A 20,252-nucleotide genomic window follows, 5' to 3' on the forward strand; every position below is an offset into this window, starting at 1 on the left:
AGCTTGCCTAATATTTGACTAGAATAGCTGGATTACCTACCATGTTACCAAGTTAAGTCTACACAGTAAAGAATGGATTTGAAGTAACTTGCAAGTTCTTTTATTACTTTATGGCCAACACTTTCTTCTAAAGTATTGAGGGAATGAACTATATAACAAGAATTTTGTTGACTTTTCGGAAGTATTTGTACCTTGTGCCGTTTACACACTCATGTGTATTAGACATGAAGCTCTTCTAAAGAGGACCAAAATAAACCTAATTTCAGGGCTGCTTGCTTACATTTGGATAACATCTTTTCAAATACTAAAAATTTGCATAAAAGTCTTATTGTAAGAAAGTCTATTGTGGTTGCAGATTAAAATCTCCAGCTTAGCACTATGCTAATTTTAGGCTATGTGAATTGAGTAGTACTGATACCTCAGACTCCAGGCCATTGTAAAATAGGGAGACTGACAGTCATAAAGTTGTATAACTGGTGGCTTTTTATTGAGAGAGGGCAATACAATGGCTCTCTCTTCATATTGTCTGTCAGTATTTTCAATTTGTTTGGTAGGTATAGTTGGGGACATGTTCCTATATTAAATACCAATAATGTACAATTGAGGTTCAGTCATGGAAGTAAAAGTAAATTGTTATCTGTTTTGAGCTTTCTAGTTGCATATAAATGGAATCATTACAGTAGCTTTGATGTTTATTGTGAAGCTGCCCTTTGTATACCACTGGTACTCCCCCTTACCAGGCTGTTTTACATATGTACCACAACACTTTAACAGACATGTTTGCTTTCCTAGCTCAAGGGTCAAATAAGCTGTATGATTTTCTGTCTGTGAAGAGTAGAGGGATGAGGCTTTTGAGATTTTATGATTGGATTTTTTCCATGGTTTTATGGCAGAACAGAGCCTTCTTGTATTGACTTGTGTATATATACTCTATATATGTCTATCGTGATGCAGTCTGGTTCAGCAGCAGCAGCATCTAAACTCCTATTGATCTATTAACAGTTCTGTTGGTGAGTGGGAGGCTGTGGATAAACAGTATTGAAATAGATCAACACGAAAATCCAATTAAACAATATTCTATATCTGTACATGTAAGAGTTTTGTATCATATTTATTTTGATTGCTTTGAATTTTATATCATATTTTTTTTTATTGCTTATAGTTTTATATTGTTTGTTTTGGTTTGGTTTATTTGCGTGATTGTGAAAGCCCAATGAGGGAATAAAGTTACATAATAAATGGCAGACAATTGAACTCTGATGTACATTATAAATTGACGACATGTTAAGTCAGACTACACCACTGACTATGCAATGTTTCATTGTCCTATTGATGTATACTTTATTCAATGTAAAGATGGGGTTTTTTGTTGGGGCAAAGGTTTTTGAAGGCAGAGAATTTTGCTGTGAGGCAAATTCAGATGGGAATGGTTTTTCAAATAAATGAAGACTCATTGTATTTGCATGCAATAGAAGAATAAATTTATCATTATTGAATTAAGATTTACACAAAAGAAATAGTTATATTTCCTTTGTACTGTGCTTATTGTCAAGCTGAACGAAGGCAAATTCTGCTGATATTACAAAAGGTCCCATTAATCTTTTATGATGATTTTGTTTCCTTGTGATCTTGTGATGATGTTTGTGTCATCTACCTGTTTGTTGTGTCATCTACCTATTTGTTGTGTCATCTACCTGTTTGTTGTGTCATCTACCTGTTTCTTTTGTCATCTACCTGTTTCTTGTGTCATCTACCTGTTTCTTGTGTCATCTACCTAATCTTTGTACTTTTCTGTATATTCCAGGTAACATAGAATATTCTTGCCCAGCAAATGGAGACTGTGAGATTACAAAGAGAAGAAGGAAGGCATGTCAAGCGTGTCGTTTCCAGAAATGTTTACGTGTTGGCATGCTAAGAGAAGGTAAGTGAACCTTTCTTCAATAAAAAGATAGACCTTTCTTGATCTGTTAAATATTGCATGTGCTTTCCCTAGAGAAGGATATTGAAACATGATTCACTGAATTACTCACTATTTACCACTGCACAGGCTGCAGTTAAATTCAGTATTGGAAAGCTCAACATCCGTGATGGGATCAAGGACATACTGGACAGTTGTTATGGAAAACTTTGACCCTTTTTTCACATGTGAATGAAATTTTTACAGATTATATGGTTGCCTAGAGCAGTAACCTGTCAAGTACCAATTAGAGGCATGTGACAATATGTAGTAATACAGGTCAGGATTGTTGTGCTTCTCTCATGTTGAGAATTTTTTCATCACATTTCAATGGTACACTCTGAAACAAAATTGGCTTGGTCATCACTGTACTTGTAGGCTGCATGGGTAGTAAGGTGCAGTCGTTTTTGCTGACAACAGCTCTGTTTTGTGTCACGTTTGGGTCTGGATCCAAATCCTTTCCAAGATCGAAGTTCTTACTATTTGTCAGAATAAAAATGCTTTAAGAAACCTCTCTTAAGTAACAGTCTAGACGTCATTGTTTTACCAGATGTTAACATAAAGAAAAGGGTTATAAATACACCTTAGGTTAATGACATCGTATATACAGGATTAGTAGGGTAGAGACGGTCATCGGGGCCATTTGTTTAGGCTGTATTTAGTAGAATTGTGCCCCTTGGTAAACCACGTTAATTAATCAGTGCCCTTTGGAGAACCTGACTGGCGCCTTAAAGTCTTACAAGTATACAGATTTTTTTACTTTCATAATGGATTACTGAATCTTTGAGGTTTGTCGGAGATTAACCCTGTGGTGAATGCCCGGGTTAAGAATAAGCCATATAGGTGTATGTATACAATCTAGGATGTGGTACTCCTGTTTAAAGATGTCAAGGATTTTTATTGTCAGTATTGAAGTATATTTACCTCAGGACCTTGTCATTTACATAAAATATTACTTCTTAGGAGTTGTTTCACATGATACTTTTGGACAAGACCGTAGGCTTATCTCCTATGATCCAATCATCAAGAGGGCGAATTTCCTCAGGTCTATTGAGCAGTGAACATATAATCTGGCTTTTCAACACCTTTTACAGTAATTTGATGCTTGTTTGATTTTATTACAAGCTCATTTCCACGCATGGTATACTTCCTCTTTCCTTTTTACAAGGCACTTTATGGAAAGGTTAGCATTTTAATGAGCTTGTTCCTAAGTTAAACACATTTTCAAATTACCAGTGAAAGAAATAACAATGGTGAGATATGCAGATTTTGACATTAAATCTATCTTTCTGTCACACCCATGGAGACAACAAATTGTTTTCTGTTTGGCTGACTGCTTTTAAAAGATGTTTATGCCAATGTGGTATGGAAATGAGTGGGAGTTGGTGACAGAGTTTCATCTTGTTGACCTTTGACCTATCCATGTGACCATGAACCCCACTTAATTATAAAATAGATGGAAAACAAGCAAGTTAAGGTGCCAGATATTACAATATGTCAGGACTTAGTTCTAAATAAACACTTGAACTTTCACACCTCATATTTCATTAGAGAAATGGACTATCTGGAAATTGTGGGATGGCTGACAAGGGAAACAGGTACTTGGATGACTGCACACAACATACTTAAATAAAATGGATTAGTGGCCAGGGGGTTAACTCAGTTGTCTCCAGATTCTATTTGTCTCATGAGAGTATACCAGTGACAATATAGTAATGGTAACTGCCTCTCTGAAAGCTGGATGCTCTTAGCTGTTGAAGATTATTTTTGATTGATTGGGTGTGATTTTACTGTCTTCCCACAGGACACGGGTTGTATATACATAAATAAGTTATTTGGAAAGGAATATTTTTCTTAGAGTGTTATAAATTCATAAATTCAAATCACTCATGAATAGCTATTCACATTCTCCTCCAACGACAATATAATACCCATTATTGCCAATGCTGAAATTGCTGGAATAAATCTTGGTCAATGTCTGGGAAAAAAAATCATTTGCAAAATGTCAACAAAATTTTCTTTAATAAATATACCAATATAGAAATAGGTAAAATGGTGACTCAGTCTGAAAATGACACAATAAATATGTCAACATACTCTTCAAAAGTGAATTACAAGTCTGAATCATGCCCTGTGCAGCGGCTTGAGAATAGGTTATAAATATTCAAACAGAATTTTATAATAGACGTAGCCTTGCAATATTGAAATCTAATTACCAAAAAAGTAAGATATGTAATTCATTCTAAAAGACAAGGATGTTCTATTGTTCCGCGATGATATTAACTAGCCTAGATGATGTCACACTAGTGACTGCTATACTGGGGCTTGTTGGGGGCAAAACGATCAAATTGACTGACAAGCATAATTCATATGTATACAACATATTGACATTAATCGGGAGTTCATATTCAAACATTTTCGACCCTAAATATGTTAATTTTTGACATTTAATTGTGCAAATTTGAATGACTTTAATGTTTGTCAGTGTATCTGGTGGTGTTCTGTGAACAAACTAAAGATTTCTGCTAAAGCTTTCCATTGACATGCAGTAAAGCAAACATTCTAATGACCCTCTTGGTAGACAGTGCTACTGGAGTCATTTAAAATCTTTTTGGAAATTTAGTTATCCACTTATCGACAAACCATCTCCTGGATTGAAGATGTAGTATTCAATCATTTTTGTTCCCCACTGGTTTATCCGAAAACACTGCATAGATCACATAATGACGGCTTTCACAGAGGTTTCGTACATGTTGGCACCTCTTTAAGAAATACTTTATGTGATGATATTGGTTACTTCCCATGATAGACATTTTTTTTTGCTTCTTCAGTGAAGCTTGGATAAGTAGGTAAATCATCCTCCTGCACATTTAGCAAAATTCCATGATGTGAATATGTAATGAATTGCAGGTATTAAACCCTCCATTGGCATGCTGTTTTGATGTTCAGCGGTGAATAGTCGGTCTTGTTAGGTCTACTTTATCCAAATCAAGTGAAAAGCTGGATAACGGGACAGTTTCTATGCATTACAGAACAAAAAATGTTGTTTTGGCAAGTTCACAATATCACGCTAAAAATATGCCACATTTGCATTTTCATGTGATGGACCAATATTGTCCATGGGAGGGGACCATTGCTGTAGGGACAACCTCGTGTGACGGTTAATATTGATTCTGTTCAATAAATTGCTGCCTCTGTCAGAAAGCAATCATCTCCCATTAAATTAAATAGAATCGGAAAGCAACACCAAATTTGCTGCCTGCATTGGTACAAGAGAAAACGATGAGGAGGCAGAATGACTGTTAACTGGTACCGACACTTTGTTCTGGTCATTTGAATGAGGATCTCTCCAGCTGAAAACACTGTATCCTAGCCTGTCCCTAGAGAGTGCCTTGGTTTTTGTTAGATGGACAAGTGTGTGAACTAGACGTGTTGGAGACAAATTGGTACTGCCAAGCTCTGCGAATACTACCGAGCAATTATGTGTTGTTAGTGTTGAAAAAAGGCCAGGATTATGTAAATATCTGTTGCATGTTGCCTTGCCATCTATTTCAACAACCCCTAACAAATTTGAATCCTTGCCAGTTGGAGATGGAAAAAGAACGGCTTTAATATAATTAGGAAAAATTAGAGATTAAAATAGATAAAAAAAAGTATGTGCGTGTTGGCAAATGATGCCATGTCATGCAATTCTTTTTGTGTCCACTGCGTACTGCTAGGATGCTTTGTTGAGTAGGTCTCTTGACACGCTTGGCTCATATCATTTCCCTCTCATGCTTTGAAAGTAGGAAGACCAAAGACTTCGTTATTCTTTTTAACCATTTTACAGAATTTATTTCTCTCCCAAATGTCTAGTGAAGAAATCTTCGTAAACATTGTTATTCAACAAGATGCCAGGAAGGCCAAGGTCACAGAGCAAATTGATTGGAAAAGTACTTTGGTTTTCTATTTCAAGCACTGATGAATATCATCTTTGAATGGCATTTGAATAGAAGACTTTAAGATATAATTAGAATTCAATATCACATCAGACTATTTTTGTATCAGGATATAACACATCAAAATTTTCATTTTGGATTAAACCAACTCTTAAGATTTTGCAAGCTGACAATTACTTATTAAAATGTTCAATAACAAAATTGATTCACCTACAAAAAGTCAATAGCTTTCACAGCCAAAGTTTATTCTTCTTTGCCAATTAAAAGAAATATAAACTTCACTGAAATAGTTATTAAACTCATCAAGTTTTGCAGTAGTGCATGCTTTTCATATGCACCTATCAGTCTCCTACTGATGAAACCGTGAGGACTGTTGTTTTCCTCACTGTCCGTCTCGTGTGTATGTATGTTTGCCAGTGTTCTAGCAGCTTCTTTACACAATGATAAAGGACAATAATATCTTATTGATTTTGAGTTTCATGGATTTTGGGTCAAGTTCACTTACAATTTATAGAGGACATGTATTGCTATAGCAATGCCCAGTATGCAGATTTTTTCAGAGTTCAGTGGGTAGCAGTGAAACTGGGATTGTGATTTGGTTTGACATTATTAGAGTTCCTCCAAAGTCTAATAAATGGAAGGTGTTTTATTCTATGTAACTGTTCTCAAACAAATAATGTAAAACAAGAACGTCAGAGTAATTGAATTCCCTTTTCCTATTCATGTTCTTTCTACTTGCAATTCAATTTAGAAATTTGGACAGTGTTTTCATGGTGATTGGAAACATCGGTATACAAGTAAAATTGAAGTGAGTGTGTAAGCACTGGACATACAGAGGTCTATTAATTCTGTTTTAGTGGTTTTTACTGGTCCCATCAGATAACCTCTATTGATTTGTTGTCAGCTGGTCATTGCTTTAAGACCCCACAATCACCTTTGATGAGAATGATGCATGGACGTATACTAGAGGTGAGTGTGTACCTCCCCTACATCAGGGAAGGGGATGGTCCTTTCACTGGCAGGTTGACCTGTCCGCAACCTGAGACAAACGACTGGCACTGAAGTCTAGGAGTACCTTTCGCTTCAGAGCAAGCTCCCACCCATGATTACTGTCATCTAGAGCCAGTCTAATTGACCATTCATCGTCATATTTCAACTCTTGTTCTGCAAAGTACAGAAACCTTGACATAATCAATGGGGAAGCATTGATCGGAAGCATTTGTCCTGAAAGGACATTTCTAAGACCTGAGGTAGCATTTGATGGAGCGATCTAACACTAATTTCTGCTCTTGGAAAGGTTAGGTTGAAATGTCACTATACCAGCAAGGGTTATAAACAGCACTATGGATCAATCTTGACTCTGGTTGTGACAGAATCTAAAAGCTTTCATTACTGTTCATCAATTTCTCTGTCTAATTCTTGGGTAATTGGTCTTTACATTTGGGAATCATCTCCATATCTAAAGTGCAAAGAGATTGTTTATGATACAATTTTCTCCAAGAACACGTGACTTGATTCTTTTTCAGTGGTACAGGTGGTGCTGGTTGTTTGTCCTTCTGTGATATTACCATGTCAAGGCCACAGTGTTAATTTAGGCTGTTGATTTGTTAAAGGATCTGGGCTACTGTTGAGTTTGTGATGTGTCATAGTGGTGTATACAGTCTGCGTCAGGCATGGAGACGGTACACATGACATGTGCTATATGTATGATCGCATGTTTCTAGTGCACTTACGCTTAAACAGTGTACCTATGCTAATGTCACATCTGCTATCCCCCTCAATCCTCACATAGCTACATTGGGTGGCAGCAGCATCCTCCTCAAGGCTACAACATCAACATTAAGGTGTCTTGTGTACAGCCATATATCTTAACTCCTGTGTAAAATTGTAAACTATTCATTTGACAACAATTGCGAAACTAAAAGTTATTTTAACTTATATTAATCATGCTTGTTGGCCCGGATTGAAGCCTGCTAGGGGTTTTACAGTGGGAGGAAACCTGAGAACCCGGAGAAAACCCACTTGGCCGGGCATGCGACGTCATACCGTTTTCTTGTCGAATGAAGGAATCAAACCCAGTCGCCTAGGTGAAAGGCAAGTGTGTTACCACTGTGCCACCCTGCCAGTCCGAAGTTACAATACAAAGAAATCATACTGTATTTGATCAGTAATAAGCCCCTACCTGGCGATAGACCCATTTGTCTCTATTGCAGTTCAGTAGAAAATGTTAATTCATTGTCCTGCAATGAGCCCCTAATAGACATCGGCCTCCTGGGCTTTAATGGCAGGATAAATATGGTAAATTTCCATCACATTATTTATTCAATGTGAAAAGATATGACTCCCAATTGTATCAAGTGAGATAACAAAAGCCGTCATTATACATGGCACTGGATTCCAACATCATGACACATGATTTGATTTGCATTAATTGTCAGCAACACCACCCAGACATTTCATATTGGTACACATTCACCTAGTCTTTAGATAACGAACCATCAATCTGCAGTTGCCAAAACATGGGGTCCAATCACCTTGGATCTGTCATAAAGGCTATAACATTCAAGATCTTAACCTGGGTCACAGGTATATAGAGTGTTTGTGGTTTATTAGTGATGTCACTCATGAAAACCTCAACCAGCTTAACACATTGTTTCTAGTTTGATTTGTCAACATTTTGACTTGTTAAGACATTTAATTTGTGATCATTCTGTTTGAATGGAAGATTGATATGACAGTGATATTCTTTCCTGTCATAAATCCTATGTCAAAATTGGAGTTGAGGAGGAGCTCTCAAACATTTATCATTATTCTATGTACTACTGACCATTGGTCTGTATAAGAGATCCTAGTCTGTACCAAGGATGGAGATTAAATTAGCTGTGACATTCGATTGGTCTAAGTAGTATTCCTGGAGGAAGTAAAGATCCATTATTGCACCATTAGTTGTGAGTGAGGTTCAGCAGGTGGCTGGTTCCAGCCATGATATTGGGTAAATACCCAACAGTGATGAACATGTCTGATCCTGTTGGGAAGATTTGACCAAATACTTAGCTCTTAAATTAGAAGGAAGGAGTTTGCGGATAAAGAGATTTCTTATGTTAGGACATCTTATGTTAGTTTTGATCTCGGCACTGTTTGGAATTTTTGCTCTGATTCATTATTTTTGAAGGATTTCACATTGTTCAGAGTGATTTCTTGTTGAACATCAGACCAATTATTGCGACATAGATCACAAAGAATAAATGGTCACAAATGGTAGGGCTGTTCTGAATTTGGGTGAATTTTATGCTTGACTCCTTTGTTACACCATTGATAGCCACACCAGATTCGGAAATTACAAGCTTGGTCTCCATGTTGGACTACCAATGCCCCAACAGGCTTGTTTCTGTCTCAACGATCTTAATGGAAATCAGAGGAGTGCCAGTGTAACTATAGCTTTCTCAAGCACCACACATTACTTACAGCATTTCCCTTTCCTGGGATTAATCTACCAGTTTAAACAACCTGTATATCATCAAGTGATATATTTTCATGAAAAATCAATAATATTTAAACTGTAATATGTGTACAATCGGCTTTTCTGATGACAGTTATTGATTCTGGATTTGTCACAGTATTTAGATTGTAGGCGAACATCAAGTGAAATCTTTGTATATAGATCTACGGTAGTGATGTTCTCATTAATTATAGTGTTACTGAGATCCTGGCAAATTCAACTGAATAATTGAAAAAAAAAAAAAAAATTAAAATAAATTTGATATAAACATTTTAACAATCTGGTTGAAACACCATTTTGGCATGTAGCTATAGGCATTTAAAACATAGACACCATTTTTACTCATTTTGACAAATGCTGTATTTAATTTTCTTTCAGGATACATCTGTTAAATGGTTTGAGGAATAAAATGTAATGATCAGAAAATATGGAGTGATTATATTCATGGTCAACTTATTTATTGCCAGATGGAAAGTATTGATGCCTTCTGAGATAGAGATTAATGCAACATGTACAATTGACAACACATGTCAACACAGATTGGAAATCTTTACATACTGAATAGTTACTGCATGAAATCGGCTGAAATTTAGACGAAATCTTAGAATTAAATTAGATACTCCCACTGTAAACATGAGTATGTAATGTGGTTCTCCTACGCTTCGCTCAGCCTTTATACCTCTCAAGTGATTGGAGCTGGAGCAACATGGCCGTGCAATTACTGCAGTCAATTTCCCTTTAAATGTCAAAGGTAGTTTTTCTCGCACTCGCAACAAGCTCGAAAGGCAAGTTACGGCCGGAACAAAATGTTGTTTTGAGCACAGCTTGATGATCAGTGTCGTTTTTAACAAGCAATTAACTTGTGTTTTCTTGACATTAATATTTGCACGCCTTCAGCACATTGCAAAACAAATATATGTACTGCCCATAAACAGTTACACAGGCTCTGGGATGAATTTCCTTGTTTTCTGGAGGATATGTTTTCTTCCTTGGCATTTAAAACAAATGCTAGTTACAGCTAACTGTCGAGGGACAGGCAAAGTCTAAGCCTGGCCGTTCAATCAGTGGCATCTGTGGAGCATCTTTGAGAGCTTATTTCACCTCATCAGCAGTAGGCCATCGTTGGAGGCATATTTACAGTGCAGGAGTAAATGATTGATACAGGGTTTATAGTGATGTACTTACTATATACATCAGAACATCAGGAATTCTGGCTGATTTTCTTTTGGCTATCTTTTCCTTGCATCAAATAAAAACCATGAATTGTGTCTAACATTTGTGTACAGTTGGTCGCTTTCCACAGTAAATTAGATACACAATTTATTATCTTTGTTGTCATAAAAATACCAGAAGGTATGAGCAGATTAATAGCCTCACCTCGACTGTATGTGAATGAATTCCTGCTCACAAATCAGAAATCATCCCTGTTGGCTCCTATCATAGTTGTGATTGTGTGAGAGAGTGGCTGATATAGCAGGCCTGACGTGTTTGGGTTTTATGGGGGGATTTCTGGCATTGTTGATCGTGCTGTCTACTACTCCTAGAAAATTGTTCTTTGCTGAAAGGTCTTTAGGGAGCTTTGCTGTTTCCTGATGGAAAATTAAAAAAATAAAAAACAGTTCAGAGTTGAGTGTTTTATGCATAAATATATCTTGTTTTCTTTATAAGCTATTTCTTCTTAAATTTGATATTTCACTGCCCTTATACTTAACGAGAAAACTACAGATTTCTAGATAAAACTTTTTTTTTTTTTTTTTACACAGATAGCGAATAAAATGACAGTGTTAGGCCACCTTTGGAAATACATCTCCAATATCAACTAAATGGGAATGTAACATTTTTCTGATATAAACATAATTTATAAAAAGAATTGCCTGCATTATAAAAGTAATGATCTTGAAGATATTTTTGTGAGAAGGCTGTAGGTGTACAAATTAGGCAATATGCTTTACTGTTGCGGAAGTCATCATCTGGTATTTTTATCGTCTCCAACGCAGGCAGTTCAGCCATCAAAAACAACACGCAGAACACTATCGGACCAACTAAAGTAACACCTGCAAACAACGTCACTGGAGAATATTGAAAGGAACAGGATAATTCCTGATTATTTATGCATAGTTAGGCTAATTGTGATTCTGATTTAATGTAGTCCGCAACACAACTTTGATTGTCTTGTGAAGTGCGGTGAGTTTTTTCATTGCCATTTTATCGTAAGAAGTAGCTGTTTCCTACATAACTTCCAGAGCGAATGCCATGTAGTACAGATAGGTCTATGTTGGGAGTTTGCTGCTTAAGTGTGACGTCTGTTTGCTAGTGAGTAGGTGTTTGGAGAAACATATTGCCAGCCACACAATAGCAAAGAGCTCTGGTTCTGGCAGAGTTTTATGTAAGCCCAGAAATTGAATAAATACATACGTATGTATCTACAGCATGCTTTGATAATGGCATGTTTTCTTTTCTTTGGTTTAAAAAACTATTTATTGAAGAGGCAAACAAACCAATCTTTAGGTGATTTGTCCTCAGTGGATTCCAGGCTGCGTCTGCTGCCTGTGTATCGTAAAGTAACCTTGACATTTACGTGATAAGGAAACAAGATAATTATCAAATATTACAGATGGGCGAGTAACTAATTACGACTTGTTTTCTGCCCTTTTTGAATCTTCTCCTTAATGTGACCGTAAGCCAAAAGCATTAGTGGAAGCATTAGAGGAGATTTCCCTGTATCAGTGGAGGGTGTTCTGTAACCACTGTGGCTATAGTGCCAACAGACATATTGTATTCTCCTGGACGGACAATGCCTGCAGATAAGGGGGGTACAGATCAGATCAATACAAAGCGATAGATTTTACGAATATGCATGAGAGCTGTGCTTTATATACATGGCTTATATATATGCAGATTGACCTCTGTGGTAGTATGATACTAGTGTGATACCCCCCCGAACTCTAGATTTTACAAACGGGACTCGCCACGCTGATCTTCAGATGAGTAATGAGATTTTTCAGCTATCTTATTGATATTGACCAAATTTGGGTCTAATGCTTGATTCGGAAGGAGTCCCTGAAGACAGATGAGGAAGTTGACATCGACCATGGTGAGACAACAACATGGCCATACAGGCTGGATGCCAGTGTTGGCTAATTTGGACACAAGCTTCTCAGTGAACCAGACACTAGACAAATGTCCAGTAGCAGAAGAATATATAGCCTTTTTACCCCTAATGCAGAATGATATATAGCTAATTAATCATGTTTCTAGATGCATTTACATTTTCGCCAAGCTTATAAAACTAATTACAATAATGTATGATTATCGAGTTTTTGTCTTGCGAGATGCAAGCCCACGTTCCAACACCCCTGGAACAGTATATAATCAGACATAAGCTGCCTTCAGAACTATTTTTCTTCTACAAATGCTACACAGACTGGCTCTTTGACATTTCTGTGTAGAGTTCAGTCAGATACGTAAAATAGCATAATGCATTCCAAGATAATAGAAGCACAGAACTAAAATAGAGATAATAAAACCGAGCAGTTGATATTCCCACTGGTTCAGACCTGCTGAGCCGAGCCCTAATACCAACGTACAGATAAAACCTATCGGCCAATAACAAACATATATTGGATCTTGTCAAATAAAGCATTGATTTCTGATCATAATACCATGCTTTCATGAAACAAATTAATATGACAAGAGAGGTTCCGGTTTCTGCATAATAACACAAATAGATATAATTGATATGAATCCATAATGACTGCTAACCCTCTGGAGTAATTCCTTTTAAATAGAATGAACAAAAATTAGTGATTTAATAAGTCGTATGAGCGACTCATGTTGACAGGTACATTGGATATAGAGTGGCCGACAGCTTTTTGAGGTTAAATATTACGTGTGTATTGTAAATGTTGTTTAGAAATCACACTGTGCTGGTGGTGTATACTGGGTATAAAAAGATGTATTCCAAGTATGAAAGGGTAAAGGCTGATCTGACAATAGGGGGACGGTGTAGATGATCTTTTAATTGGCTGACTTTTCCAACTATTAAATTCACTATAAGAAAGGTGTGCTTTTTGTGTAGATCTCGTACTGATTTTGTAGGCCTATATACAGCGGGACGCTAAATTCCTCTCCAGAGCTCAGCAGTAGGTGTTTTGGAAAATGGAACAAGTCCAGACGAGTGTTTCGTTTATACAGGAATATTAGTGTTAATCCTGAGTGTCTGAAAATTTACCAGAAACTTGTAGCTCATTAAAGTATTAGGGGGATAACGCTTGGTAGCTCTAGTGAAAATTGACTGTTAGGTGATGTAAGTGTTGTAGAACCAGAGGGGATCTGTAAGTAATTAATTCATTTTCTGTAACACTGGGAGCTGTGTTTGATCATAATTGTACATACTGGTGTATTTTTTTTTTATCTGACATGTGTCATAAGTATTGATTTAATGACACGTTGTCTATATCATCAGTTATGTAGTAAATAAACATGTGATTTTAAACCTCCTTGTTGTATTTGGATTCATAAGAATAAAAATAAATTTGCTGATGATATCTTTATAGCTATTAGGTGACTACTACACGTGTAAGTGATATTTGATAAGCACCTGAATCGGTTCATAAACGGCCTGAATTATCCCTCACCCATTGGTCTTAGGCGGATCAATTTGACAGCTTGGGGTGTGTAAATTTAACCAAACTTTATGATTAAAAACACAACCATCTATCTCATCAACAAACCATTAATTGATTGATATAATCCTAGATTCTTTAAGCAAAACTGCACAATATTGTCAATTTGGCTTCTGGCAAATAACTTTTTTAAAACAAGTTTTACTGTGGCAGTAATGAGTGCATAGAGATCACCTCATCGCTAATGATATTGTACCAGACACCTCTGATCTAATGGTATTGTACCAGGTCTGTGGAGACTGACAAGAACAGTTGTACTTCCTCACCAGTTCAGATATCTCACATTTGTTGGATTGTTGACAGTTTTCTTTTTACTGTCATCACATCTGGTATGATATCTGATCCCAACGTGATCTCCACCTGACAATCTGACCCTTAATCATCTACGTTGTTGACAAATCTCATTATGTAAACTCCTTCTAGACTTCTTTGGTGACTTGAATTAGTCATGCACTTTTCAACTCTCAGGCTTATTCTTGTCATTTTTTCAGAATTATAGTATTACTCTTCGTCTGACATTCTGACCACATTTGACATGGTTTGTATTAAATTATGATAATGTGAAAATTGCAGAATTCATCCTCTGTCAGCGATATGAGCTAACACCTGCACTAGTCAATCAAATGTCTCATTGTTCATTACTTCCACATTGTACTAGAAATGCAGGTTGCACTGCATCTACATATTATAAATTTGATTTGTTAAATCGACATACATATAGCACCAATCAGAAATCCTATAAAATGTCTTTAACTAATAGGACATGAAATATTATATTAGTCATCAGAATAGTTATGAAATGGATCACCATATTTATTTAGAAGAATTACTGATTTTTTTTATGGATTTTTCATCATAATTAATCTATAGTACCAGAGTTTGTGATTTAAATATAAATAGTAAAAGGAGAGCGTTAGTTTTTTATCCCTGTCCTATTCTTTTAATGGCAGTCTAAAATAGCCGAGTAAATCTAATAGGGGGGAACCGCATTTAATGATAGATACTGCTTCATCATAAAACATATTACAAGTCTCTGGCCGGAGGAAGTGTCAACTGTCCCACTTCAAATCACACACATGGATGATTTACTTGTTTCAGTCAGAAATTTAAATAAACGGTCCATAATTTATATACAATTACATATAAATAACAAAGAATGTCAGCTTTAATGTATAATTATAATCATGATTGATGAGTGTAAAGTCTATAAACTGGAGTATCATTAGAGAGCAGATGAAAGGTTCAATTGGAGTCCAGATGTAAGTGAAAAGAATGGGTGCTGCTTTCTGGTTATGGAGAAAAAGACAGAGAAAAACAATACAGAAATTGATGATATTCATATAGAAAATATTTCAATAGATTCGACACTATTTTCATCAGTTCTGTTAGATTTGTCTTCTTTATTGAAACACTTTAACTTGTAAACTGAAATACTGAATTACAACCATGTGGCAAAAGTGGAATTTACCACAGTTGTAAGAACCTATTTCTATGAAATTGTCTCCATTAAATGCAGGTGCTCTACATGGTTTGATGACAGTATCAGTTAAACCAAGTCATACATTGTTTACTATTGTTGGTGATATCTTGGATGATAAATGTGACTTTATCTGTAGTGACACAGTTGTGACGCTGGTGTGACGTCAGGGTGACGTGTCTGTGAAGAGGTCATTATGCTAGTGGATTGAGACTTTGTCAGAGATAACTTTACTTCTCTCTTGTACTATGAGGTTATCTTATCTGATAATCTCCCAAACTACTTACTTCTCTCTTGTAGTATGAGGTTATCTTATCTGATAGCATCTCCCAAACTATTTACCTTTTTTTTTTTCTTTTTTTTTTAAATATGTACAAAAAAGGGAGCAATGTGAATCTATTCATATTTAGGCCCTCATTGGTCCACACTTTTATTGGTTCAGTTTTGGATTGATTAGACAACAAGATGGCCATCTTTGTTTTCGACATTGAAATTATTAACAATTAATAATCATTAAGAAGTATTGGAGGAATTTTAATTGAAATTACCTATATTAAGCATTTTCTAGAGTCTTAATTCTGCATGTTTCTTTTTCTGGTTGATTGGGAAAAAAATAGGCTATTAGGCAGACATCTTGAATTTGAATTTCTCAACATTTCATAGTTATTTTTTCCCTTTCCTTCCCATATTTCTATCTCCATTTAATGTTTAACTTGATTAAAATAGGATGACAGAAATAAGAATGATTTCCTTTTTAACACACCAAGCAATTTGTCAAATGACACTCCCAGCTAGTAAGAGAAAGGAAGAGAAATGGGTATTAAGACTGTGGGCATCATATATTCCTCTGGGATTTCGCCATGCATTAGTATACCGTTCTATGACAGAATATATAATGTGTGTAAATGTAGATTACAATATTAATGTCGCCAATCGTTAAGTTACACCTACTTCATATCAACACATGGTAATGCTGTGTTGATAGATGATGAGTGGCTTTATTTGGCTAAAAATGGCTGCCTTTCCGTGGTTACAGGGATAGTCCCTTGGACTAGCTTAGTTGACCTTCCTTGGAAGGTATATAATGTTATTGTGGTCTAGTGGGCTTTACCTTCTGCTTAATGCATTGGTCTTGTGAACAACACTCATTGATAATCTTATTCCGAGTTAGATATGGAATTTTATACCTAAGTAAATTATTGAAATTAATGTCCTTCGTTAAATGATGACCAGAGTTTGCCTAAATGCACTTCTTTGGCTGTGAAAATGCTAGATATTGAAGGCCAGAGGTGAAAGACTTATCCAGTACTATCTTAAAGCATGACAACTTTAGCATGTCCTATTTAATTATTGATAAAATCTCCAGGGAAGTGTATTTCATTTACATCATCATTGTTTGATGGTCTGTTCTGATGACATCATCATTGTTTGATGGCCTGTTCTGATGACATCATTGTTTAATGGCCTACTCTGATGACATCATCATCGTTTGATGGCCTACTCTGATGACATCATCATTGCTTGATGGCCTACTCTGATGACATCATCATTGTTTGATGGCCTACTCTGATGACATCATCATTGCTTGATGGCCTACTCTGATGACGTCCTTGTTTAAAGGCCTGTTCTGCTGTTTAGTAGTCAAAACTAACTTTGGCATAAATGCATGTGCATTTCATTGTCCATCCTTGACCGATTCACTAAGGTGTCAACAGACACCAGATTAAACCAAGTAATTACAAATTCAGATATGTAAAGCTAATGTGTGTCATGTTAGGATATTATCATGATTCAACAGAACTGCGGTAATATGCTGTAGCGATGTAGGACACTTGTTTTTGCTGGACAGTGTAATATTACCAAGTGTAAGATTTATGACTAGTCTCAACCATATGAATGAAGATTGGGCTTGTACATCATACCTTTTCTGCTGTAAAAAGACTTCTTCCTACTTTATTAAGGAATAACTAATTGTTATAAATAATTGTCTGACATTTTCTATACCTTCTCCTTAACATCAGCTGTTTCCTGTTCTGTGTACACACGAGTGACATAATTCATGGCGTCTAGCCTCATCAAGCCTAGGGTCCTATGAAAAATATGCCCATATAGCTATGTCATGCCAAATATACATCATGTAGCAAATTTTTCTCGGCAAGCAATGCATCTCTTCCGGAATAATCTGGCATGTCACATATCAAGGTAAAGTACATAATGTTATAAAATTGTACAGCGGCTTCCCATCTTGTCTAGCAGCCATAGTTTAGGTGGCTAAAATAATTTCCAGCTGGGACGACTGGTGTTGTGAAAATTTTAAAGGAAAATTTGGTTAAATAGCCACTTATCAACCTGGTATCATGGTGTTTTCTGATCTACTGCAGTTGTTGTTTCAAAAAACTCTTCTCAATTGGAGGCATCCCATGAGGTTGTTACAGTTTCCATTTGTTTCCAACAGCAGTTTTTGCAAGTATCCTGCATAGAATGCAGTGTAGAGAAAGAGGAATATTTCTTGATTACTAGTTTAATTTGGTCTGCCCCTCCCTAGATTTTCATTATCGGTTGTTGGTCATGACAGGACATTACAGATCGAGAGGGACCCATCAAGAAACAATGTAAAGGCCAGCATGGTTTGGATAGAAATCAATGACAAACCAATGTGTTGTCAGCAATGGAAGAAGATGATTGTAGCCTTGATTACATCCTGTGAGATGTGGGGAGGTGTCGGGCCTTCTTAACCTTGATCTTTGTGTGTAAATCAGAGTTAACGTTGATTGGAAGTATCTGTAACATTTCATTGTAAGAATCCTGGTTTAAATGCCTCCCATAGTGTCACGTTTTCTCCTTTTTTTTCACTCATTAACGAAGAACATAGCAAAACAATTTGTTTTCAAAGTATCAAGCAATGCAGTATGTTATACAGGTCCACTAACACAGATTGTAAAAAATGAGTGTTTTTTTTTTTTCATTTGTAATAAAGGCTTTGCAAGATGTGTTATTTTGATACAGAATATTGCTAGGGAAACTCGTTTTTTCTAAATTTTGGGGATTGTGTTGATGTTTCCAGATATGTGAGGTGATTGGTGTGACATTCCATTGTAAGTTAGGTCCAGACACTGTGTATGTGTTTTATATTTAGCCCTTGCTCCACATACATTACCTGAATCTGTACTGTACTAGGACTTCTAAGTATGCCCTCAGGGAAAACCTATTTCCCCCCTCCAAACATTATCAAGTTATCGGCAATGTTGACATACACAGACAAACCTGTTTTGCACTGAGTGTACATGTCTTAGATGCACCACTGCAGATAAGCTGAAGTTGTGTGTACCACTGTTTATTTACCGATCTCTCAATCTCTCCAGTGGTGATTCCATTCCTGTTGTCAAGCTGCCATAATCCTAGATGTTTATTCAATGAGTGCTGATTAGTACAAGAGGCCATAATTTACAGCTCATCAGAATTGGGAGGCTGATATAGCCAATAGCATACAGCTAATTAGGATCAGGGCAGGCATACAGATTACACCTCATCAGGACCAGGGGAGGTAATACAGACTATAGTCTACACCTCATCAGAATCAGGGGAGGTAATACAGACTATAGTCTACACCTCATCAGGATCAGGGGAGGTAATACAGACTATAGTCTACACCTCATCAGAATCAGGGGAGGTAATACAGACTATAGTCTACACCTCATCAGGATCAGGGGAGGTAATACAGACTATAGTCTACACCTCATTAGGATCAGGGGAGGTAATACAGACTATAGTCTACACCTCATCAGGATCAGGGGAGGTAATACAGACTATAGTCTACACCTCATTAGGATCAGGGGAGGTAATACAGACTATAGTCTACACCTCATCAGGATCAGGGGAGGTAATACACCTCATCAGGATCAGGGGAGGTAATACAGACTATAGTCTACACCTCATCAGGATCAGGGGAGGTAATACAGACTATAGTCTACACCTCATCAGGATCAGGGGAGGTAATACAGACTACAGTCTACACCTCATCAGGATCAGGGGAGGTAATACAGACTACAGTCTACACCTCATCAGGATCAGGGGAGGTAATACAGACTATAGTCTACACCTCGTCAGAATCAGGGGAGGTAATACACTCTTTAGTTACTAATCAGGATCAGGGGAGATAATGCAATATATAGTCTGAAGTAAGTCTCTGAAGCTCACCAGGGGCAGTAGTCCATAGATCAGAAGAACTCAGATAGTAACATGCAATGTAGCCTACCGTATACTACCACAGCCAGGATACCTGTCTACCAACCTACCACCATACATACAATGTAACCTATACTACCACAACCAGGATACCTGTCTACCAACCTACCACCATACATACAATGTAACCTATACTACCACAGCCAGGATACCTGTCTACCAACCTACCACCATACATACAATGTAACCTATACTACCACAGCCAGGATACCTGTCTACCAACCTACCACCATACATACAATGTAACCTATACTACCAGAGTCGTACCAGCTGCTTGTCAACAGCTGTGTCAATGTTTACAAACCCTAGATTTTCTAAACACATTTGATCCACTACATACAAGATAAATTCTGGATCATCTGTACAGGTGATATTGGTACATGTCTAGAGTTTCCTGTTAATAGTTATCTGGTAATGGTGCTGTTGTTTGTTTTGTTTAAATGATTTAGAT

The 20,252-nt window shown here is 36.7% G+C and overlaps 1 protein-coding gene across 4 annotated transcripts in view; it reads left to right on the forward strand.

Annotated features, from left to right (window-relative positions):
• LOC117323436 (estrogen-related receptor gamma-like) overlaps window positions 1-20,252 on the forward strand; it is a 92,123-nt gene that overhangs the window by 59,186 nt on the left and 12,685 nt on the right. For all 4 annotated transcript variants that reach the window (XM_033878669.1, XM_033878671.1, XM_033878672.1 and 1 more), the window contains exon 3: window positions 1,805-1,921. In XM_033878669.1, coding sequence (XP_033734560.1) covers window positions 1,805-1,921 — 117 coding nt within the window. The remainder of the gene's footprint in view (window positions 1-1,804; window positions 1,922-20,252) is intronic.

Source organism: Pecten maximus, chromosome 3, assembly GCF_902652985.1.
Source record: "Pecten maximus chromosome 3, xPecMax1.1, whole genome shotgun sequence".
Classification (NCBI taxonomy): domain Eukaryota; kingdom Metazoa; phylum Mollusca; class Bivalvia; order Pectinida; family Pectinidae; genus Pecten; species Pecten maximus.